The sequence below is a fragment of the Artibeus jamaicensis genome, unplaced genomic scaffold (assembly GCF_021234435.1).
Source record: "Artibeus jamaicensis isolate MK-2021 breed Jamaican fruit bat unplaced genomic scaffold, CSHL_Jam_final contig_518, whole genome shotgun sequence".
Classification (NCBI taxonomy): domain Eukaryota; kingdom Metazoa; phylum Chordata; class Mammalia; order Chiroptera; family Phyllostomidae; genus Artibeus; species Artibeus jamaicensis.
In genome coordinates this window covers 2,489,247-2,514,721 of record NW_026521870.1, presented here as the reverse complement: position 1 = coordinate 2,514,721, position 25,475 = coordinate 2,489,247, and the positions used below count along the sequence as shown (strand labels likewise).

General features: G+C 36.3%; 1 protein-coding gene across 1 annotated transcript in view; it reads right to left on the bottom strand.

Moving 5' to 3' along the window:
- Window positions 1–25,475, bottom strand: part of RSBN1L (round spermatid basic protein 1 like) — a 76,430-nt gene that overhangs the window by 40,437 nt on the left and 10,518 nt on the right. Inside the window, exon 2 of the mRNA XM_037162214.2 lies at window positions 3,126–3,242. Within this exon, the coding sequence (XP_037018109.2) occupies window positions 3,126–3,242 (117 nt within the window). The remainder of the gene's footprint in view (window positions 1–3,125; window positions 3,243–25,475) is intronic.

Here is a 25,475-nt window from a genome sequence, read left to right as displayed (position 1 = left end):
ATTTAACTGTTTTCACCTGTTATTTCACTTTTATAGATAACCCTCTTGAATTTAATCATCCCACCTACTTCTTTACCTAAATTTTTCCATCTTTATATATCTCTTTTATTCCTGTCTCAAGTGAGTAAGATGTCCTGACTGTTTTCCAAAACTAAGTCCCTCCTACCATTCAGAAAACATTTGCTTAATAGCTCTTTCCTCTTCTTTTACCATCAAACTTCTTGTAAACAACAGTCTATGTCCAGTGCCTTCTCTTTTTTACCTTACCATTCTCATCCCTTAAACTGTGGGTCTGCTTCCAGTCTACTCAAATTTTCTTTCCCAGAATCTTCAAATTATCAATGATATTCTCTCAAATTATTCTTCTCAATCTTTCCAAGGTTGGACAAAATTATCCAACTCATCCTTAATTATTTTTGACTTCCTTGATTACTACTACCTTAATTTTTGGTCTAACTGCCTCATCTCTGTCTTTCATCCTGAATTCTAGAGACATATTAATCTTTAAGTTTTATATATTGTTTTAATCATATTCATTCCTTGATTCAACTGCTTTCAAAGGCCTCAATGCCTACCCAATAAATAATATAACCTCTCCAGTCTGGAAGACAATGCCCTCAAGAAACTCATACTCCAGTCAATCTTCACTACTTACAATTTCTTATAAGATATAACCTAGTTTTTACCTTATCTTTCTACTACTGACAAAGACATTTCCTCTTCTAAAACACATTTGCACTGTCCAATATTTACTACTGAACTCTTCTTTCTCACTCATCCTATAAAAGCACTTGCCATTAACTTCACTTTGTTTTCCTTTATCTCGCTATTTGGGACTGAAATCACTTCACTATTAAGTTATTCTGTATTCCGCCTATATGAATATATGTGATACAGTTATATAAAGTTATTTTTTCACTCATAAGATACCTATGTATCATATGTCCTTCAGGACATTGTACAGTATGAGTGAAACAAATAATTTTCATATAAATCCAAAGTGAATTAATACCCCCCCAACAATATGTCCCTCATGGCATCCAGAACATTGGTACTGATGAACATTTAGTGAATCTATGAATGAAAAGATTTCTCTTACCAACAGACTACCTGAGGTTTACAGGTTTTTCCCTTACGTCCTTTTCAAAGTTTTCCACCATATGAATACCATTTAATCCCAAACCTGTAAACATAAATTCTCTCAAGTTGATAGCAATTCTAAAAGGGGGAAGTTTAATGTTAATAATAAATTATCACTTCAAAAAATTTGTAAGTATGCAGTGAAGATGAAATTAATATCGTCATAAAAGCAAAATAAAAATCTCGCAACATTATTGATTACATAGGTTTATAAAGTCATAAAGCCCTGACTGAATGGCTCAGTTGCTTGGAGCATCCTCCTGTACACCAAAAGGTTGAGGGTTCAATTCCCGGTCAGGGCACATACGTAGGTTGTACTTATTAAAATCTGTGGGCCAGACACTGTAGTTGGCACTCCCCTCATACTTTATCTCATTTAATCTTGACAACCTATAAGGCAGTAATTACATTATTATTTACTTCTACTTTACAGTAAATGTATTTCCCACTGTCACCCTAGAGATCACCAAATCATTTCCAAGTGTACTTCATTTTTTTCCCTTATCATCAGTAGGTTTCAGTTTAACTCAGTTCAAAATATCTCCTAAATTTTTCATCTGCTTTAAAGTCAAGGTTACTATTACATGTTACTTTAAAAGTCCATTTTTAAGGCTGTTTTAAATTTGTTTGCATATGTAACCTCTAGATTCACATATTTCACAGTAATGGTATGTTAGGAATCTAACATTTAACCAACTGACAGGAATTTACATCACTGCACATTTATATGAATAAGAAAATGACTATCTGACTGAACCAGTAAAAAATGACTGTATGACTAAACCACTAGGGTAAACATTTCAAGCATTAATCATTAGCCACTGTTACAGCATTGGTGTAGTTAGATTTGATTCCTGCCCCAAAGGCTTACAATCTAACTAGACAACACAAATAACACACACTGGCAAAAAAAAAAAAAAAAAAAAGAAAGAAATAGAAAAGGACCATAAGCATTAACTAAGTAGTAGCCATCAACTTAACCTCTGACATGTTTCATCAATGTTGACATAATTTTACAGAAAATAAAGTTCTTAAGAGTAGAAAACAGAGCTTAAATAAAGGGGCACCAAAGAACATCTGGAAACATGACAAAGAATGAAATGAAAATACAGAATCTAATACTCTGTTTAACTAAAATAATATAAATTAACCAGTTATTTCACTGTACATGTAGTGCTATGCCCTTTCCTCCTTTATGTAAATATAAAGGCTTACGAACCCATAACCTCAATATGAAATTAATCAAAGTCAAAATGTTCTGCTCTGCAAATTGTCAACTTGATAGGCAACTAATGAATTTGTTAGCTGCCTAGCAACCAAATGCCATTGATTCTTCTTCTAACCTTGCTGAGTGAATTTAAGACTGTCTGTACCTCTATTCTACCACAAATTCTCTCTGAAATAGATCAGATTTATTGATAGCATTTGTATTATTACCCAATCACCCACCTCCATGTGTAAACAGCAACTAAAAACAATTATAACAATAAAGTAAAAAGAAACAAAAAATAAATATTCTTAAGCATGTAAGAAACATATAGTAACACAGTACACATTCTAATTTAGCTCAGTAAAATGTCCCCTCCAAATCCCAGGCTATGATATAATGACCGCCAAATATTTATAAGATCACTCCCTTCGCCATCCCTATCAAGCTATAAAATAGCTTTAGTCTTTTATTTTAGATAGTCTAAATATGAATGAAGACCTGTAATAAAACTCAAAATTAGATAACCCATTTTTAAATAATTTTAAGAACCTAACAGTTCAATGGAGCTTAACCTTTACTACTTTTTAATGACTCACTAAATAAATATACTAAAGATGTGTTACTCTACAGATTCATACTCCCCATTATATTTAATTTTCATATTCTGACCAGTTTATTCTCAGAAAATTCAGCACCAAATAACATTTATTTTAATAACTAAGCCAGTAAGTATACTACAATACACTACAACTAAAATCAATGAATATAAACTTACTTTTCAGCAAAATCTTTACTTCTCCGTTTTCTTTTTTGATCTCATTCATTGCTTTATGCTTCTTTTTTTCTCTCTCTTTTTCTTTATCTCTCTCTTTAATTTTATCTTTGATTTTATCTAAAAGACAAAAAAGGAAATATTTTAAACTATTTTACAATTTTATGTTTTCCAGTGAATTATAGTACAATTTATAAAATTTCCTTCATATATTGAACATGGAATACATAATACATATGTCAAAAGTGGCCAAAATTAATTATTATATATTTCATACTGTGGATTATTTTTGACTTTTCACATAAACCACATTAGACTAACTTCAGAGCACTTAAAATAATCGCTAACTTGAACTGACATATTAAATTACAGTGGGAAAAGTACTAGCTTTGATTTAAACTGGTAACATAATACTGGAAAAATTACTCAGTCTCAGTTTCCTCATCTGTAAAATAGTAACTGATATCTTTCTCTTAGGTTACTATGATGACTAAATAGAGAAAGCTATAAAAAGACTTCCCAGAGCCTGTTACATACTACCAGATGTTAGTTCCATTATCCTTGCACCTTTTAAAAAGGGTATCATTGATCTTGCTAGTTGGTGATATTATATTAAGACAGAGGGTATAAAAACTTAAGGAATTATTGTCTGTCATCTAAAATCAAACTCTGAGTTTATAAAATTACTTGATGTCCTATTAATTCTTGTTTGTTCCAGCACTTATGTACCCAGCAAAAATCAAGAGGTAGATTAATAGGCTAAGATGAACCTGGCTAAGACTGTTCTCCCTGCCCTGGTGATTCCCTGAGGCCCTGCCCAGCCAATCTGTCAGCCCACCCAAGCCATTTCCAGTGGCTTTTCCATACAAATGGCTTCTCTTGGCACATGCTTTGGACTTGCCTAAAAATCTCTGAAACAAGCAGCATCTGACCTCAGTATACCCCATACCTCTTGCTAAGTGGTCCCAAGCATGGCCCCAAGCTGGCCCCTCGGCAGCCAGCCTTGGTTTGAAGCTTGGCCTCTCCACAGTACCCTCCAAGCCTAGCACAAATAGCAGCCATCTGCAGATCAGCTCATGCCAAGGGGTCCCAGCAGGGCATGGGAAGTGACTGACTTTGTGCCTCCAAGGAGACCCCAGAACCAGTGCACCTGATAGACAGCTTTAGATCATACTGGATTACCTATTACCTACAAGCCTATTACCCACACGAGTGAGAAACTGCAGGGGTGGACTCATAGCACCAAAGTCCTAATGAGGCAAGTCCTGCTCCATGGGGTCACGCTCTATACAGCAGTTCTTCAGCTGCAGTCAGTCCTTATAGCTGATAGGCCTGGGTATCAATCCCTCCCAGCAGCGTGCCAACAACAATCAAGGCCCAACTACAATAGGATAGTGCACACAGCTCACACAAGGGTGCATCTGGAGCACCGAGCTCAAGTGACCTAGGGGGCTGTACCACGGGGCCTTACAGAACAGCTAATATATAATGCCACTGTATTAAGTACAAGAGACATAGCAGCACTATCTAATACATAGAAACAAACACAAGAAAGGAACCTAAATGATGACACAAAAAAACTGATCCCAAATAAAAGAATGGGAGAAATCTCCAGAAAAAGAACTAAATGAAATAGAAGTAAGCAAACTACCAGATACAGAGTTCAAAACAATGGTTATAAGGATGTTCAAGGAACTTAATTAGAATTCAACAGCATAAAAAAAGACCTAGAGACCATGAGAAAGAGCCAGCCAGAAATGAAGGATATACTAACTGAAATGAATAAATTACAGGAAATCAACAGTGGAGTAGGTGAAGAGAAAAATCAAATCAGCAATTTGGAATATAAGAAGGCAGGAAAAAACAATCATAACAGCAAAAATTTCAAAAATCCATAAAAACTGGGATAATGTAAGGAGCCTCAAAAACAACTTCAAGTGTTATCAACATTTGCACCATGGAGAGTGCTGGAAGGAGAAGACAAAGAGCAAGAAATCGAAAACCTATTCAGGGGAGGGGAAAAAAATGACAGAGCCCTGGCCAGGTGGCACACTTGGTTAGAGCATCATCCCGTACAACAAAAGGTTGTGGGTCTGATTCCTGGTTAGGGCGCATACCTAGGTTGCAGGTTCAATCCCTGGTCAGGATGTATACAGGAGGTAACCAATCAATGTTTCTCTCTCACATAGATGTTTCCCCCACTTTCTCTCTCTCTCTCCTTCCCTCTTTCTCTTTCTCCCTCTACCTATATTCTTTAAAATAAAAAAAATATCCATAGGTGAAGACTAAAAGTAATAATAATGACAGAAAACTTCTCTAACCTTATATCAGAAGGATATAAACACAATTCCAGGAAGTGTGGAGTACCAAACAATATGAACCCACACCAAGACACACCAATTAAAAAGCCAAAGGTTAAAGACTTTTAAGAGAATCTTAAAAGCAGCAAGAGAAAAAGAGTTACCTATAAGGGAGTTCCCACAGGACTGTCAGCTGATTTCTCAATAGAAACTCTGCAGGCTAAATGGGATTGGCACAAAACATTCAAAGTGATATAAAAAGCAAGGATCTACAACCAATATTACTCTGCCCAGCAAAGCTATCATTTAGAATTGAAAGACAGATAAAGAGCTTCCCCGACAAGAAAATGCTAAAGGAGTTATTTCATCACCACTAAACCCAATATTATAAAAAATGTTAAAGGATCTTCTTTAATAAATTGGAAAACAAGATTTAAGAAATGAATAATATGACTTCTGCCAAAATGGAGGCATAGATGGAAATACTGTACCTTCTTGCACAGCCAAGTTTAAAGACAACAAAGTTTTAGTAACAAAAACACAGCCAAAACACAGAAAATTGAACTATACAGAAGTCCAACAACAATGAACCATTCATCCAGACCAGTAAAAGGGGGCGAAGACAACAGCAGAGCGGGGTCAGGCAGGAAAAATCCCCCAACCAAGGAGCTCAGGCAGCCATGGGCGGATCCCAGGTGTGGGGTAGCAATGGGCGGACCCAGTGAGGGCGCAAGGTGGCAGGCTGACCCTGGTCACACATTTACGCGCAGATAAACCAGCAAAGGAATGAGCAGTGAGACAGACCACGCAGGCCGCAGAGGCGAGAAGCAGCAGAAGGGACTGCCATTGCTCCCTCTCTGACCCTGCCCCCACATACAGCATCACAAACCAGCGACTGAGTTGCCCTAGCCTGATGAACACCTAGGGCTCTGTTCCTCATACATAACAGGCGCAAACAGATCAAAACATGGCTTGAGAAGAACTCAGAGCCCCAAAGCCAATAAATCGAAGTGATGAAGTAATGGCCAAACTTTCAGATGCACAGTTCAAAACACTGGTGATCAGGATGCTCACAGAATTGATTGATTTTAGTCACAAATTAGAGGAACAAATGAAAGCTAAACTAATTGAAATGAAGGAAAATGCACAGAAAACCAATAGTGATGGAAAGGAAACTGGGACTCAAATCAAGGGAGTGGACCATAAGGAAGAAAAAAATTACCAAGCAGAAAAATATGAAGAAATGAGAATTCAAAAAAAATGAGGAGAGGCTTAGGAACCTCCAGGACATCTTTAAACACTCCAACACCTGAATTATAGGGGTACCAGAAGGGGAAAAGGAACAGCCACGAGTGGAAAACTTATTTGAACAAATAATAAAGGAGAACTTCCCCAATCTGGCAAAGGAAATAGACTTCCAGGAAGCTCAGAGAGTCCCAAAGAAGTTGGACCCAAGAAGGAACACATCAAGGCACATCATAATTACATTAGCCAAGATTAAAATGAAGGATAGAATCCTAGAAGCATTAAGAGATAAGGGGACAGTCACCTACAAAGGAGTTCCCATCAGACTGTCAGCTGATTTCTCAAAAGAGACCTTACAGGCAAGAAGGAGCTGGAAAGAAGTATTCCAAGTCATGAAAACCAAAGACCTACATCCAAGATTGCTCTATCCAGCAAAGTTTTCATTTAGAATGGAAGGGCAGATAAAGTGCTTCTCAGATAAGGTCAAGTTCAAGTTCATCATCACCAAGCCCTTATTACATGAAATGTTAAAGGGACTTACCTAAGAAAAAGAAGATTAAAAAAGAGGAACAATGAAAGGACAGCAAACTCACAGTTATTAACAACCACACCTAAAACAAAAGCAAACTAAGAGAACAGCTGGATCAGGAGCAAAATCATAGAAATGAAGATCACATGGAGGATTAGCAACAGGGGAGTGGGAGGAGGCAGAGAAGGGGGAGAAGGTACAGAAAATAAGTAGCATAGACAGTAGGTAGAAAATAGATAGGGGGAGGGCAAGAATAGTATGGGAAATACAGAATCTAAAGAACTTGAGACACGTCGTCATAAACTAAAGTGGGGGAATGGTGGGGGACGGGTGTGCAGGGTGGAGGGGAATGAAGGAGGAAATAGAACTGTAATGGCATAATCAATAAAATATAATAAAAAAAGAAATGAATAATAAAGGTGTAATAAATATCAACAATTACTTTAAATGCAAATGAATTAAATGCTTCAATCAAAAGACACCTGGTGTTTAAATGGATAACAAGACTCTTATGTATGTGGTTTACAAGAGACGCACTTCAGATCAAAAGACACTCAGAGACTAAAAGGAAGAGATATTAAAACATATTTCATGAAAATGGAAACATAAAAATAGGGTAGCAAAAAAAATAGGGTAGCAATACTTACAACAGACAAAATAGAGTTTAAAACAAATTCTATAACAAATAGACCAAAAAGGATCTAGTCATTTCACTTCTAGGTATTTATCCAAAAAAACAAAAACAGTAAATCAAAAATACACATACATCCATGTTTATTGCAGCATTATTTAAGATATGGAAGCAACCTAAGTGTCTATCAATAGATTAATGGATAAAGAAGCAGTGGTTCATACATACAATGGAATAAGATTCAGCCATAAAAGCGAATGAAAGCTATGACAACATTGATGAACCTAGAGGGCATTATGCTGAGTGAAATAAATCTGACAGAGAAAGACGACTGCCAGGTGATTTCACTTAATATGTGGAATCTAAAAAACAAAACAAACAAGCAGAACACAAACAGACTCATAGGTAGAGAGAACATTTTGACAGCTGCCAGACAAGGCAAGAGTTGGGAAGTTGGGTGAAAAAGGTGAAAGTATTTAGAAGTACAAATTGGTTAACTACAGAATAGTCGTGGGGCTGTCAAGTACAGCATAGGGAATATAGTGAATAATATAATAAATATATATGGTATCAGATGATCACTACATTGGTATCAGATGGTCACTACATTTATTAGGATGATCATTTCTTAAGTTATATAAATGCCTAATCACAGGGTTGTACATCTGAGACTAATAGAATATTGTACAACAATTTAAAATTCAAAAAATGTTTTAAAATATCTATAGAAACAAAAACAATGGCATAGCCAAGATAAGAACGGTGACTGACAACATAATTGCAATTATTTCCCACCACATCCCCAAAATGTTCTGAGTAAATGAAGCAAACACATCCCACCCATATACACCTAACAGAAAAGCAGTTCTGTGGCACAACTGCTGTCCCAAACTATATACCTGTCTAGGTCTCTCAATCTACCTTTTACTTTTCCTAGAAATTTTTGTTTGTCCAAGCATATACTTTTTCAAAATCTAACTTTAAATTCTTCAATTAAGTTTTCTGTAATCATGTTACAGGTAACAAAGATGTTATGTTACATGTTACAGGTAAATATGTTACAGCTACAAGAAAATGAGAAGCCTATAAGCTCAGAATACGAAGGTTAAAGTTCAAACTCTATAAACTTGAAAACTAATAAATTTAAAAATCTGTAGTTTCGGCTGTAAAATCAAATTTATGTAAAGATTAAATAGGAAATATATACAAAAGATTTTATAAAGATATAAGCCTTATGAATGTAGAATATTATCTACTGAATATATTCAAATAAACACAGATATCTACCAACAGTGAGCCATATTAATGTTTTTGGCCATGAGAAATCAGAACACCACTGTCTATAAAATCTCAAGTCAGCCACTACCACACTGTTATGCATTCATACTTATAAAAAAGTCACTGCCAGATCTTTTCACAAGAAAAATGGCTCCCTGGCATCATGTTTACTGTAATATATTACCCTTTAAAAAAACAAACTGTCCTTATTCATTTCTTTTCATGACCAAAAATTTGTAGTTTTATCCTTTGTGGTCTATCTAAAGACTGAGAAGAATTCCTAGGTCACTGTCCCATCACAATTCTCAGAATAAAAGTAAAAATTATTACACTATAAAGAGAAGAAATTATCTGTTTTGAAGAAGTACATACAACTTGAAATAAGTACAATTTTATTTTAAAATAAAAAGAGGCACCGAGGGAAAACATGCAAATAGGCCCATGACATAGTTTGAACCTAAAGAGGCAAAAGAAATACAAGACAGGAGGAAAGGAAAGGAATAAATGACTAAGTCATTATCAACCCAGAACAAACTATAAATTATATATGTGGAAAAACACCGATGGGCTAAAGACCTACATTGTGTATTGTGTGCAAAAGTAAAGATATAAAAAGAAAGCTTATTAAAATAATTTCAAACAAAATATAAACAGGATTTTCAAATATATGGTCAATTTATGATTTCATGCCATACGCCATGTGTATCAATGTAACATATATTTCATTCACCCAATACATTTCTGTTGTGCACTTATGTGCAAGGGATAAAAATAAATAATAGTGCTGCACTAAAAAAAAATCTTACAATGAACTACATATAAGTTAATTCTTATTGTAAGTACCACTTTGGAAAAACAGCTCTGAAATAACAAAACCTTTTTTTCATCCAGTTATAATAAAATCCACTAGTCTCCACCGGTATAAAAGTCATCATAGTAATACAGATATAAAAATACATACACACACATACATATAAAAATATCAAATGTGCCCTGGCTAGACTGAGCACAGGCCTGGGAACCAAAGGGTCACTGATTCAATTCCCAGTCAGGGCACATGCCTAGGTTGTGGGCCAGGTCCCCAGTGGGGGATGTGCGAAAGGCAACAACACACTGATGTTTCTCTCCCTCTCTCCTTCTCTTCCCCTGTCTCTGAAAAATAAATAAAATCTTTTTAAAAAGAGCTTAAGTTTAAAAAAATGAGAAATTCAATTTAGTCTTTTTAGCATGACAAAAATTTAAACTCTTATTATCATACTCATATTGATGACTTCAAAAACAGAAATTACTCAAAACTAAAAAACAGTAGTTGAGTATCATTTCATTTTTATTGTCTCAGCCATCATTTATCATTCCAGGTCAGAGAAGTAACAGCTATAATTTCTGGCAGTTATTTACAGGCTTATTCTCATTTGTTCTGTGCTAAGAACTATAGATCAGGTCCATTAGTATTATACTGTATAATATAGTAAGTAGGTTCTTGTATCTCTAGCTCTATTACAGCAAATTTCACACTGCAACTAGTTAACTATAAATATCTTTCTATTTATCATAATCCCTGTCACCACCAGTATACCATCTTGAGGATACAGAAGCCTCTCTCCCTCAATGAATGTGTATTAGATACATGAAATAGGTCTAGCGAGAGTGTACATAATGACTTTCTCCCCTATGAGATGCTCTCAGTTGATTTCTGTTCATCTTTTCTTTTCCTCTGCCATGCCATAGCAAAGAAGGGAGTTCTCAGACCATAAAACCTTCCAGGAGTGGTTCCTAAAATTATTTCCCTTTTAAAACTGTACTGTTATTTTTGACAATAAGCTCTAACATTTAATAAAGCTACTCCTTCCCTGGCTGGTATGGCTTAGTGGATTGAGCACCACCAGCCCGTGAACCAAAGGGTCGACGGTTAAATTCCCAGTCAGGGCACAAACCTGGGTTGCAAGCCAAGTCAGGCCCCCGGTAGGGGGCGAGTGAGAGGCAACTGCACATTGATGTTTCTCTCCTCCTTTCTCCTTCCCTTACCCTCTCTCTAAAAATAAAATAAATACTGTATTTTTAAAAATAACAAATAAAATTAAGCTACTCCTCCAATGATTTTTCTGGCTAAATCTCAATAAAGGCAATCGCCCCCAAAAAGATAATGGGCTAATTTCCTTTTTCATGTAGAACTCTTTTTATATAAAACACTCTTAAAACTTAATACCTACAAAGAATTAAAAAATAAAATAAAATTTAATTAAAAAAATGAAAATATACAAAATGAAAAGTGAAAATATATGAAAAGTGCAAATTTCAAAGAAATGTCAAGGGCAAATAAACATTTAAAAGGTTCAACCTTATCAGTATTCAAAGAAATACAAGTTAAAATAATATGAAAATAATTTTTACTTATCAAGTTAACCAATTTTCTTAAAAATAATAATCACTGTTAAAAGGGTAAAAAGCAATGTATACATTTCCACACAATGATAATGAGTATAAACTGACAGTTTTATTAGAGGGTAATTTAAAAATATGTTGAAAAGCATTAAAATTCATTATTCTTTTGATTTCACTGTTCCACTGCTAGGATTTCATTAAAAGGAAATAACCACATCTGCACAAATACACATATACAAGGGTCCTCATCCCATATTATTTATAATAGTGAAATTCTGTAAATAAATGTTTAATATAGAGATTGGTTAAATAAATTTGAGTATATTCATAAATGGAAAATTATTAACCCATTAATATTTTTTTATTACAGTTAACATCATGGGAAAAATGTTCATGATATATTAGAGGAAAACTCTAAGTTAATACATATAAATGTAAATCTGTAAAAGGATCCCAAACATGTCACATATATGTGTATATGCATACCTATATGCACATAAACATACAGGGGTGGGCAAAAGTAGGTTTACAATTGTGAGTATGCAAAATGGTTTATTCTTATATTATTTTAAGTTAATTATTGTATTATTTATTTGTATTACAAATGTAATACACATATATGCAGGGGTGGGGCAGAAGTAGATAATTGTTGAGAACACAAAACAGTTTATTCTTGTATTATTATTTATTGTACTATTCTACGTAAGAGTTGTAGATCTACTTTTGCCCCACCCTGTGTATATGTATACACATACAGAGGGATCTTAAAACAAGGGAAACTGTTTAAAAGGTTATATAAGTGTTAGACTTCCCAGTCCTCCTACCCTCAGCCCAAACAGTCTAGTAATTTTTTCGTACCTTAAAGCATACATGGTATTTTCACTTTCTGAAGAAAAGGTTAGTGCTCAAAATAAGTTGATTGTACTTTCCTAATATGCTTAAACTGAATTAAATCAGGAAATTAAAAAAAAACTTTTGGAGATTAAACACACAATGGCAAAGTCAAAAACCTTAATTAAAAGTTTGGAAGATAGTTGAGATAACTTTTCAAAAATCAGAGCAACAAGATAAGCAGTGGAAAACAGCAGAAAATAAGATGACCTAAAGGATCTATGTTCAGGAGATCCAATATCAAATTAGCTAAAATGTCAGGAAAAAAGAACATAATTTTATAGGGAATAAAACTGTATTTTAAAACACAATAAAATTTTTTTCTTAGAAAAGATCAGTTTCCGAAATGAAGATTCTGTCAAGGAATGAGTACAAAGTGTGGAAGTCACCACCACGGCCCCCTTTCTCACACACACGCCAGGCACAGCATCATCAAATTTCATTACACTGGGGATATAAAAAGATCTTAAAAACCTCCAGATTTGGGGGGTGGAAGAGAACACACATAAAATATTAGAGAACAGTGTGGAACTGGACTCTTCAACGTTTTAACAGTAGATGACAGAAAGCAAACAGAACAGGGCCTTCAAAATTCTGAATAAAAATAATTTTTAATCTAAAATTCTACAATCTATCAAACTGTCAAGTATGAAGGAAGATATTTTCAGATAAGCAAGTTTAAAAATTTTTACCAAATATACATTTCTTAGGAAGTTACTTGTGGGTGTGCTCATATAAACTGAGTACACAAAGGAGGAAGACAGAGAACAAGGAAATGGAACTCAGCACAAGAGAGCACACTGGAAAACATCGGTATGAAAGCTATGCAGCTGGATCAAAAAAAATAATCAACCAGTTCATATCAAAGTACAAGAACAGAGCACCGTGAAACAAGATTTCCAGGTATAAAGAGGAATTGCCAGATTCTTATCACAGTACACAGAGAACAAGGCAGAAAATGAAGCAATAGGTATACATATAAATGAAAAACAGAGGCAATTGTTAACTATATGAAAACCAAGAAGGCCATACAGAAAAGGATCTCTGATCTGCATCGAACAGTAAGTCATAACAAGCACTGATTACTGCTTTAACTAAGGTTATTATTGAAAGAGGTTAAGGTTAAGGTTATGAAATTATTTAGATAAATAGAAAAAAACTAGGTTATTTTTAAAAGTGCTAAATTCTTAATTATATTAATAAGAATGCAGTATATGTCTAAAAATTACCAACCCTCCCAAAAGGTGGTAAGAACATTTTATTCAGAAAGCTGGAATTAAAGGATCAGAAGCAAAAGAGTTACTAAAGAGAAATAAATAAAAGAGCTTGCGTCAAGGAATGGACAGAGTTAGGACCATTTCTAACTATGAGCCTTTCAATATTGTTTAAATTTTTTAAATTAAATTTTATTTTATAATTTACAAAGTCATGGTCGCTCTCCCCAAAACCCATAATCCCAGTCTAAACACACACACACACACACACACACACACACACACACAATCAGATAAATCCCAATTGAGGGACATTTTACAAATTACCAGACCAATATTCCTCAAACTGTCAAAGTCACCAAAAGCAGGCACAATCTGAGAAACTTCCATAGTCAAGAGGAGGACAAGTAGACATGATGACTAAATGCAATGTGGTATCCTGGTGGGGGTCCTTGAACTGAGAAAGGATGTTAGGTAAAAATTAAGGAAATCTGAAAGAAGTTAATGATAATGTATCAATATCAGTCCATTAATTATGACAAATGTACTAGACAAATGTAGATTTTTAATAAAAGGAGAGTGAGTATACAGTTCTGGGGGAACTCTGGAACTTTTCTATATATCTAATATTATCTTAAAATTAAAAACTTACTAAAATTTATATTTATATGAACTTATAAAGGTAAAAATTAAAAGAAATACATAAGATTCACAGGGGTATGTATGTATATATAAATTTATGTACATATGTATATAAATTTAACACTATGTAATGGACAGAGACACTGTTAAGTAAAAAGAGCAAATTCTAGAAAAATGCATATAGTATATTTAGGTTTTTAAATATAAGCTATATAGTCTTTTATGTGTGTGTATATGAAGTCTGTCGGAAATAATATAATGAGAACGGTTTGTGTGACATCCATGTAACCTGGCAGCCAAGGAGAGAGGACTGGAATGCACATGTGTGAACAATGACAACTTCACTGTAGTAATAAGTGGGGGCGGTAGACATCGTTGAAGGAGCCTGTGTACTGTGTAGCCATTCCATTCAAAATGACTGAACAAGTAGAGCAATGAGAATCTGCATCAAGTTTTGGGTTAAGCTTCAACATTCCTCCTCAGAAACTATTCGGATGATTCAGAAGGCCACAGCTATGGGCAACTGGTGATTGGCAGCTTCATCACAGCAACACACCCACTCATGCATCACATCTCATGAAGAGTTTTTGGTAAAATATTAAATCACCCAGGCAACTCAGCCCCCCTAGAGTCCAGGTTTGAAGATTTGCAACTTCTGGCTTTTCCCAAAACTAAAAATCACCTTTGAAAGGGAAGAGATTTCAGACCATTGATGAGATTCAGGAAAATACGATGGGGCAGCTGAGGACAACTGGGAGAACTGTGTGAGGTCCCAAGGTACCTACTTTGAAAGGGACTGAGGCATCATTGTCCTATGTACAATGTTTCTTGTATCTTTTTCAATAAATGTCTCCATTTTTCATATTATTTGCCCGGATATCTTCTGGACAGATCTCGTACATTCTAAAAATCATGGTATTTAATTTTAAAAGTTCTAAAAATAGTACTTTATGTATTTTTCTATTAAATTAACACTCTAAACTTAATACACAGGGGCTTCCACTTCTAGCCGTGATGCAGTAATAAGGACCTCTGGACAGACCTCTTAGTTCTACAATAAGACAAAGAATAATGCAGAAATGGGTTCCAGAAACTCAAAAAAAAAAAAAAAAGAAGAAAACCCTTCCTTCCTAATTAAGAGATGGCTGAGATTTGACAAACATGAGGCAGAGAGGAACTCTTACCCTTTGCAACAGCATAAATGGACCTACAGATTATCATGCTGAGAAAAATAAGCCAGTCAAAGAAAGACAAATACCATATGATCTCACTTACATGAAGAATGTAATGAACAAAACAAACTGATGAACAAAATAAAACCAGAAGCAAGGATACATGGAATACACTGACAGGTCTCAGGGGGGACGGAGTGGGGGATGAGGCTCCCCCCAAAGAGATTAGCCAAAGAATATATATGTATAAAAAGCATAGCCCATGGACACAGAAAACAACATGGTAAAGGCCAGGATGGGCTGGGGGGACACAGGGGCTGGGTAGAGAGGGACAAGGGACTTATACTAACTGATCTCTGAAGACCTCCTTTCTTTTGCAACATTCACTGATTCTATACTTCTATTTTATTTTTATTATTATTTTAAACATTTTATTATTAGCTTTTAGAGAGAGGTGAAAAGAGGAAGAGAGGGAGAAATATCAATGTGCAAAAGATGTATCGATTCATTGCCTCTTGCACTCCCCCAACTGGGGACCTGGCCTGCAACCCAGGCATGTACCCTGACTAGAAATTGAACCAATGACCTTTCGGTTCACAGGCTGGTGCTCAATCCACTGAGTCACACCAGCCAGCATTCTATGTATTTTATAATGGGAAAAACTTATGAGTACAGTGACTCATACAATAACAACTTCTCATATTTTATATAGTGCAAAAACATTCTGCCTATAGCTATTATGAGAAAACTCAAATTGTACAATACTTATCTCTTATGATTTGGGAATAAATAGGTTGCTTTCACTAATATACTCAGTTGCCACTCCAACCCCAAAGGAACAGAATGTTGAAAATAGGACATTTTAAGACACCTGGGGATTAAGAAACTTTAAATATACTCTAATACAGTGGAAATAGCTGAGGCTTTGTAGTTAGACATGTTTAAGTTCAAATTCCACCTTTCCCACTAACTTGACCAACTAACACAAGTTACTTAATTGTTCTGAGTGCAAAGATAACAGCACTTATCTTTTATATTTTATGAGAATTAAAGGCAACAAAGGCATTATTTCCAACACTATGCCCAATATATAATAGGTACTTGACAAATATATTATTACTAAATACAAATGGAAGAATGCTATTAGGAAAGCATCTAATAACATGCATATTGTCAAAATTGTATAGCAACAGTAGTCACAAAAACACAGAAAGAAGAGTAATGGAAAACAAAAAATAAATACATATATACCTACAGGAAAGCCAATCCAGGCACAACATGAAAAAAAATGGTTTAGGCTCCCTCTCCTGTCATTATGAAAATCTCAGCTTAGGTTTTCCTCACTGAGCTACCAAGGAAAGATTTGCCTCCAAAACATAAGTACAGTTACTTCTGCTTTCAGTATATTGTAAAATCAAGACATGAAGTAGAGACATTATACAAAACTAAATCACTATAGTGACTGAATCTTCTACTATAGTTATATAAAATGTGACTCACATATAACCTAGGGCATTCTAGATCTCTAAATCAACATTATACAATTATATAATTTAATTAAAATTCTAACATATAATGAAAACTGTAAATCATATAGTTCTTTCTGGTTAATGATAACAACATATGTGGGAACCACTGCTCTTGTTTTAACTCCCAATTATATTTTTCCATACAACCAATTAAAGTTATAAATTTTAAAAACATATATTTAGCTAGTATCACCTATCTCATATAGGTGCTTCATCTATTTTTAGTTCAATTTAGAATATGCTGTAAGTGAAATTTTACAAAACAAATATATCTATTAATGTTGGGAACCATCCTGCCTGGTTTCAGGAGCTGTAACCTTGCCAACAGGTGAGAAGGTCCGACGGCTAGGGGTAAGTAAAGAGACACTGGGACCATAAGCCACTAAGGAGATAAAACTTATCCTCCCAGCAGGGGCAGAGCCTCTGCCCCCCTTTACTTCACTGTACTTGGCCTGGGCAGATGACTGGTTAGCCAATGACAGGTAAGAGTCCTCAAAAAAGGAACAGCCTAAGACAGGCACAGTCTTGAAGGGGCCATCGGGGAAGGGCTTAGGGGACTACAGAGAAGGGGCAAAAGACCCTTACCCCTTGGCTTTGTCATAACCTGAGTCCTCATTCTATCCATAAAAAGTCTCCTAATCCCTTGGAAGCCTTGCTTCGCCTGCCTGACTCAGGCCTGAAACAATGCCAGAGGCGGGTGTAGCTCTGTACTGGAATGGGCAGTTCCCAGAGACAATCAGGCCTGAGAAAGAATGCATTAAATCCTGTGAAAGAATGCTTTGTTAAGAATGCCCTCAAGTCAATGTACACTAAATGTTTAGGGTCCAAGCACAAAATGAGGGGAATTGTTTCCCCGGATTTTCCGGCTGATCAGCATCAGTCTGTCTACCAGATCCTGACTCAAAAGGATCCTCCTTGTCCTGAACATGTTATCTGTAAACCATATCTCCTTTCTTTGATATGTATTCCTATGCAAGCTAAACTCAATAAAAGCCCAAGGAAAAAGGTACTCAGGGCTCTTCTCTTCTGAGAGATTAGCCAGCCTTTTCTCCCCAAGCAGACCATTTCTTGGCAGTCTTATTCTCATCCACAGCGCAGGACAGAGTTCTCCCACACATTAAGGCCTAAAGCCCTAATATGTGTACAGGGAGGAAATAGTTCAGACTTCCAAAGTGAGGTTATAAATATCCTTCCTTCAATCTAGGTCTCTTGGAATCCTAAGTTGCCATGTAAGAAATCCAACCATCCTGATGAACACATCATATGAAAAGGCTCTGAAATGACATGAAGAAAGAGGGGCTTAACTCAGCATCTGACAAGGCAACTGGTACATATACAAAGTCATGTTAGACCTACCAGACAAGACCAGTCACAAACTGAACACCACCGAGCAACCACACATGAAGCAAAGTCACCTAGTCAATCCTGTTGGAATTCCTGACCCACAAAATCATCAGATACAGCCCAGGCTGGTGTGGCTCAGTCGTTGAGCACCGACCTGTACATCAAGGGGTCACTGGCTTGATTCCCAGTCAGGGTACTCGCCTGGGTTGCAGGCCAGGTCCCCAGTAGGAGATGTGCAAGAGGCAACCACACACTGATGTTCCTCTTCCTCTCTTTCTCCCTCCCTTCCCCTCTGTAAAAAAATAAAAAAATAAAATCTTAAAAAAAAATCATCAGCTATAAAATGGTAGCTGTTTTAAGCCATAATGTTTAAGGTTACTTTGTAACACAGCAATAGATAATGCAGCCTTTACAAATTCTTCTTATAGTTAATGAAGAAGATTTTTTTTTTGAATAAGTTATATATTGGGTTGGCCAAAATGTTCACTTAGTTTCTTTCTGTCAAATAAAAGACACTTTTTATTTTCACCAATAACTTTATTGATTTGGACATTTTGAGTATGTCAGCTATCTCCCATGTGGCATGATGCTGACTATTCTCATATAATGTCTTGATTTCATCACTATCAACTTCAACTGGTATACACAACTCTGGAGCATTGTCCGGCAAAGACATCTCCAACATGAAATTTTGCAAACCACTTCTAACATGTTCCAGCAGTCACAGCACCTTCTCCATACATTGCAAAAATCTTTTCTTGTGTTTCAGTTGTGTTTTTACCTTTCTTGAAATAATAAAAAATAATATGCAAAAAAAGTTGCTTATTTTCTTCTATCTTCAATATTAAAATAGGAGACTTCCAGCCAAGATGGAGACATAGGTAGACACACTGTGCCTCCTGACACAACCAAAATAAAAACAACGATTCAGAAACAAAGTAACAACCAAAACTGAAAGAAAATTAAACTGTATGGAAGTCTGACAACCAAGGAGTTAAAATAGACACATTCATCCAGATCAGTGGGAAGGGTGGAGCTGGGCAGCCGAGCAGAGGTACTGCCGCAAAAATAGTGGTGGCACTGGGCGCACAAGTCGGCAACGGGCGGACCTTGGGCGCACAGGCAGTGAGTAACAGACCCCGGACTACAACAGGCAGACCCAGTGAGGCAGTGATTGTGCAGCTGGCATGGCATGCAAGGTGGCTGGCTGACCTGGCAGTCCCACATTCATGCACAGATAAACCAGGCAAAACTGGGGAGACAGGGTCCCAGCAAGGAGAAATAAAGCCTCAAAACACCGACTGAAAACACCTGTGGGGGTTGAGGCAGTGGGAGAAACTCCCAGCCTCACAGGAGACCTCCTTGGAGAGACCCACAGGGTCCTAGAACATACACAAGCCCACACACATGGGTATCAGCACCATAAAGGCCCAGTTTGCTTGGGGGAAGGGTGGAAGGGACTGAAATCTGACAGAGGGAAGCAAGCACCATTTTTCCCTCTCAGACCCTGCCCCCACATACGGCGTCAGAAGCCAGTGACTGGGTTGCCCCCCCAACACCTAAGGCTCTACCCCTCATACGTAAAAGGCCCGAAGAGAACAAGAAAAAAATATGGCCCAAATGAAAGAACAGATCAAAGATCCAGAAATAATACAACTAAGAGACAAAGAGATAGCCAACCTACCACATGCACAGTTCAAAGCACTGGTGATCAGGATGCTCACAAAACTGGTTGAATTTGGTTGCAAATTAGATGAAAAAATGAAGGCTATGCTAAGTGAAATGAAGAAAAATGCTCAGAGAATCAATAGTGATGGGAAGAAAACTGGGGCTCAAATCAATGGAGTGGACCAGAAAGAAGAAAAAAACCACGGAACAGAAAAGAATTCAAAAAAAATGAGGAGAGGCTTAGGAACCTCCAGGACATCTTTAAATGTTCCAACATCCAAATTATAGGAGCACCAGAAAGGGAAGAGGAAGAAAAACAAGTGGAAAAGTTATCTGAACAAATAATGAACTTTCCCAATCTAGAAAAGGAAATAGACTTCCAGGAAGTCCTGGAAGCTCAGACAGTCCCAAAGAAGGTGGACCCAAGGAGGAACACACCAAGGCTCATCATAATTGCATTATCCAAGATTAAAATGAAGGAGAGAATCCTAGAAGTAGCAAGAGATAAGGGAACAGTTACATACAAAGGAGTTCCCATGAGGCTGTCAGCTAATTTCTCAAAAGAGACCTTACAGGCAAGAAGGGGCTGGAAAAAAATATTCCAAGTCATAAAAGGCAAGGAACTACATCCAAAATTGCTCTATCCACCAAAGCTTTCATTTAGAATGGAAAGGTAGATAAAGTGCTTCTTGGATAAAGGGGATAAAGTGCATCCCCTCCTCCCTCGTGCACTCCTCTCCCTTTCTTTTTTTTTTTTTTTTTAATATTTTATTTATTTATCTTTAGAGGGGAAGGGAAGGAGAGGGGGAGAGAAACATCAATGTGTGGTTGCCTTTCCTGCGTCCCCTGCTGGGAACTGGCCTGCAGGGAACCGGCCTGCAACCCCAGCATGTGCCCTGACTGGGAATCGAACCGCGACTGTCTGGTTCGCAGGCCCGCACTCAATCCACTGAGCTACACCAGCCAGGGCCCTCCTCTCCCTTTCTTAATATCAGTCTGCCCCTACTCCCTCTAGTACCATCAGTACTTTCTATTTGTCTTATGGTATTTAACTTACTGCATTAAGACAAGTAGCTTTTGTATATTAATAATTCTGTCATTTTTGTTCACATCTACCACAGCATCTAACTACTAGAAATGCTTATCAAGTTGAATAGTTACACTCTGCTAACAGAGAATTCAAATTTCAAAGACAAAGGCATGCTTGAAGAACCACAAAGAAATCACATCCTGATTATTACAAAATGTCTTACTGTAATTTAATCTGTTCTTATTAAAAATAACCTTACACTGCTATAAAATTATATGTAGAAAAACCAAAATATTTCTTATATGCCATAAATAATCTACAGTAGCTCCCCAAAATAAAACAAAATACCAGCTCCAGTCAATATGGCTCAGTTGATTGGGAATCATTCTGCTAATTGTAAGGGTCTCAGTTTGAGTCCCAGTCAGGGCACATGCCTGGGTTGTGGGTTCTGTCCCAGGTCAGGGCACCTTCAGAAGGCAATCAATCAATGTTTCTCTTTCACATCGATGTTTCTTTCTCTCCCTCTCTCTCCTTCCCGTCCCCTCTCTCTAAACAATCAGAAATAAAATAAATTTCAAAAAACCTTTAAAAATATACCAGAAGAATACTCATAATCTATATTAACTATCAATAAATTTTATGGAGACATAAAAGAATAAATATAGATAAAGAGATACATGTAGCTTAAGTATAAAGATAATTCTACAATGATTACAATCTTCCTGTAATTTAATCAATGTTTTAATAAAAATCCCCTTCAAGATTGTGGAGGGTGGGGTAATTTCACAAAATAATTCTGAAGTCAATCAAAAAGAAAAAGAAGGGAAACTTGATCCAAACCTCACATATAAAACTTTTCAAAATGCACACAGACCTAAATGTGAAATCTAAAAACTGTGAAGTATCGAAAAGAAAACATAAGAAAAGACCTATATGTGGACTTGGGTTAGGCAAAACTCTCTTAAGTAAAACACAAAAAACACGAACCATAAAAGAAATGATAAAGTAAACTTCATCAAAATTAACTTTTCTACTGTGAAAATGTGTGCAGAACAATTTTAAGAGAATGAAAAGCAACAGAATGGGAAACTGTATTTGCAAAATACGTAATTCATAAAGAACTTGTACAAAGATTATGTAAAAAAATTTTCACAATAATAACACACCTAGTAACAGACAATCTGAATCCACACTTTGCCAAAGAAGAGTAGGTATGGAAAATAAACACATGAAAAGATGCTCAACGTTTAATAGATAGTTATTAGAGAACTGCATATCAAAACGACAGTGAAATACTATCACATATCTAATAGGATGCCTAAAATTCAGTAAATTGACACTATTCAAGGGCTACTGAGAATGGAAACTCATAGTCACTTTTAGAAAAGTATGGCAAATTATCATACAACCCAGCAATTCCACTGCTAAGTATTTTCTCAAAAGAAAGGAAAACATACACACACCCCAAAGATTTATATGTGAATGCTTGTAGAAAGCTTATTTATAACATCAAAAACTAAAAACAATTCAAATGTCCATCAACTAGCAAATGGAAAAACAAATTGTGGGAACTCTATACAATGAATTAACTGTCAAAGATAAAAAGGAATGAACTGAATGATGAGACAACATTGATGAAACTCAAAAGCAATATGCTAAGTGAAAGAAGTCAAACACAAAAATAGCTAGGTAGTGTATATGATTCAACTTATACTGCATAACATTCTGGAAAAGCCAAAACTATTGGAACAGAAAACGTATCATCCTTGGGTAAGGGAGCAATGAGTGGCAAAAGGGAACTTTTTGAGGTGACGGAAAACAAAATAAGATTAAAAACATAAACTATCCTCTTTGTATAATGCAGCAGTGAGTTTCATTTCTTGGAGGTTAAATGTATTCAAAATAGCAACTTGTTAGGCAAACATAGTTCAATTAGCAGTATCCACACAGTTCATTTCCTGTCTAGTTCTCATACCACTAATATCTGCCTCTTTTGCTTACTTGACAATCCATCCATTTCTGTGAGTTGATGATGAACTATTCATCCTATTATTACCCTCTGCTGCTCTCATTTTAAAAAATACCAGCCAAATTTTTCCTGAATAACTATCAGTCATGTCTTCTGAGCAGGCAAAAAGGGCTGAAATGCAGTGCAATTCGTTCACTTTCCAAATAGAGTGCCTACAGGTTAAGGGTCTGAACTGAAATGAGACAATCTTAACTCCTGATTTCACACAGCTTAGAAGTCTGTTGAAGAAAGCTAAATAAGTGATTAAAATGAAGTAAAGAAAGTCAAGACAGAAGTGTACAGAGATATGAAAAGAAACATTAAGGGGACCTAAACTAATCCAAAGAGTATCAAAGCCCTGCCTTTCAAGTTGAATCCTAAAAGATTAGTAGACATTAGCTAGATGTAGAAGTGTGGAACTAGGAATAGCAGGACAATAGACAGAGAAAGTAACTGCCAGAGAAAAGAGCACTGTAAAAGGGCCCCAACATGAATTAAACGCTAAAATAAGTAGCAGCAGAGATATGAACAATGGAAGGAAATGTCAAGAGCAGGAGGACAAATGGAAGGTAAACTGCTAAATTGTTAGACCACAGTAAAGGTTAAGAGACCTTGCCTAATATTGTTTTTTTTTTTTAACCTTCACCCTGGATATGTTTAATGATTTTAGAGAAAAAAAGGGGGGGAGAGAGAAACATCAATGCAAGAAAGAAACATCCATCACTTGCCTCCCCGTTTGTGCCCTGATCAGGAACTGAACCTGCAGTGCAGTGTACCCTGACCTGGAATTGAACCTTCAACTTCCGGTGTATGGACGGATGCTCCAACCAACTAAGCTACTTGGCCAGAGCTAATCTTGGGGTTTTTAGAAACCTTTTAAAATCCGTGAACAGACCTGACCTGTTTGACTCAGTTGGAGCATCGCCTGTAAACCAGGTCACAGGTTCAATTCCCTCATCAGGCCACATGCATAGGTAGCAGGTTCAGTCCCAGTCCAGGTGCATAGGAGAGGCAAAAGACTGTTTTTCCTCTCATACAAAAGTTTCTCTCCCCTCCCCTCCTCTCTCTCTAAAATGAATAAGCATGTCCTCAGGTGAAGATAAAAAAAGTTCTTAAAAAATAAAAAGGCAATGAACAACTAGTTACCTAATAACTAAGAGAGGGTCTGAGATTATTTGCTCCTCAAAAAAGCAACCACTGCTATCTGCCACTGTAAGGAGACTTTTAAAAGGGTCCTCTCCACACCCGCGTGAAGACACTAATTGAAGACATCTATACACAGAACAATTTCAAACCTTACCTGTTGACTCACCACTAATGATTTGCATCCGATAACAGAACTCTATATGAGGTATTTGCCTGCATCTTAAACTCATATCCACATTTTTCAATGATATGCTTATTCCCTCCATCTGAAACCACAGAATTATATATAAATCCTCCTTTCTTGCTAAATATATATTAGATCATCATGGTGGCCTATCATATACTTCCTCCCAAAATCTTTTCCTTTCCGTGTCCAGGAGTACCACTCATTCTGTCACTAAAATCACATCATTTTACTACTACAGTAGTCTTCAATATTCCAGTCTCTAATTTTTTTCTCAGTCAATCTACTGAAATTACACAATGCTACTGAAATTACCAATTTGAACATATTATCTCCCTACTAAAACAATTGTGCCTTGCTGTTTTTGACCAGAGAATAAAGTCTAAACTCTGCACCCTGGCAAATAAAAGGCAGATTATGGAAGATATTCAAATGCCATTTCACCTACCTCCCACCTTTGTACAAATCACCAACCCAGCCAAGTGGTTCTGCTCGCAGGCTACCAAACATGCCGTGCACACTCCTGTCTCTACAATATTGTTCCCACCATCCCCGTGACTAACAAGTCACTATCCCTTCATCTCCATTTAGCCAAGTCCCATTTTTCCATCAAAACCCAGCTCATTTATTTGGCAAACTATCTTACAATGAAAGGTACATTACTGGATGAAGACTTAAAATATATTAACACACCTTAGAGCTGGAGCTATGAAATCAAACCATCTAAAGATCTGAAACCCAGATTTACTGTTTATTTCATATCCTTGGGCAAGTTACCTAAATCTTCTGAGCCTCCACACAGCATTTATAAAAGGCTAATATCTGACTGAACTTCTTAAAAGTTGTTAAAGTTAAATAAAATATGTAAGTGCTGAACACAGTTCTGTTAAGTATTGTTGTTCTGGTTGTTTCTGTAATCAAGAAACTATACTCTAGTTCAAACTGCGCCCCAAGTACTTACTTCACCAGCTCGTTGCCCATCTCAGGCAAGGTTGACAGAATTTACTAATTCCAGTATTTTCATTATCCTCAAAGAAGAAAACTGAAAAATGGCGAATATTTATTCCCTTCAGATATAAAGTTCATCAGTGATTCACCGGAAAATGAACCCAGGACATTTGCTTTCCAGAATATTACTACACGTCTAACCAAAGTGGCTC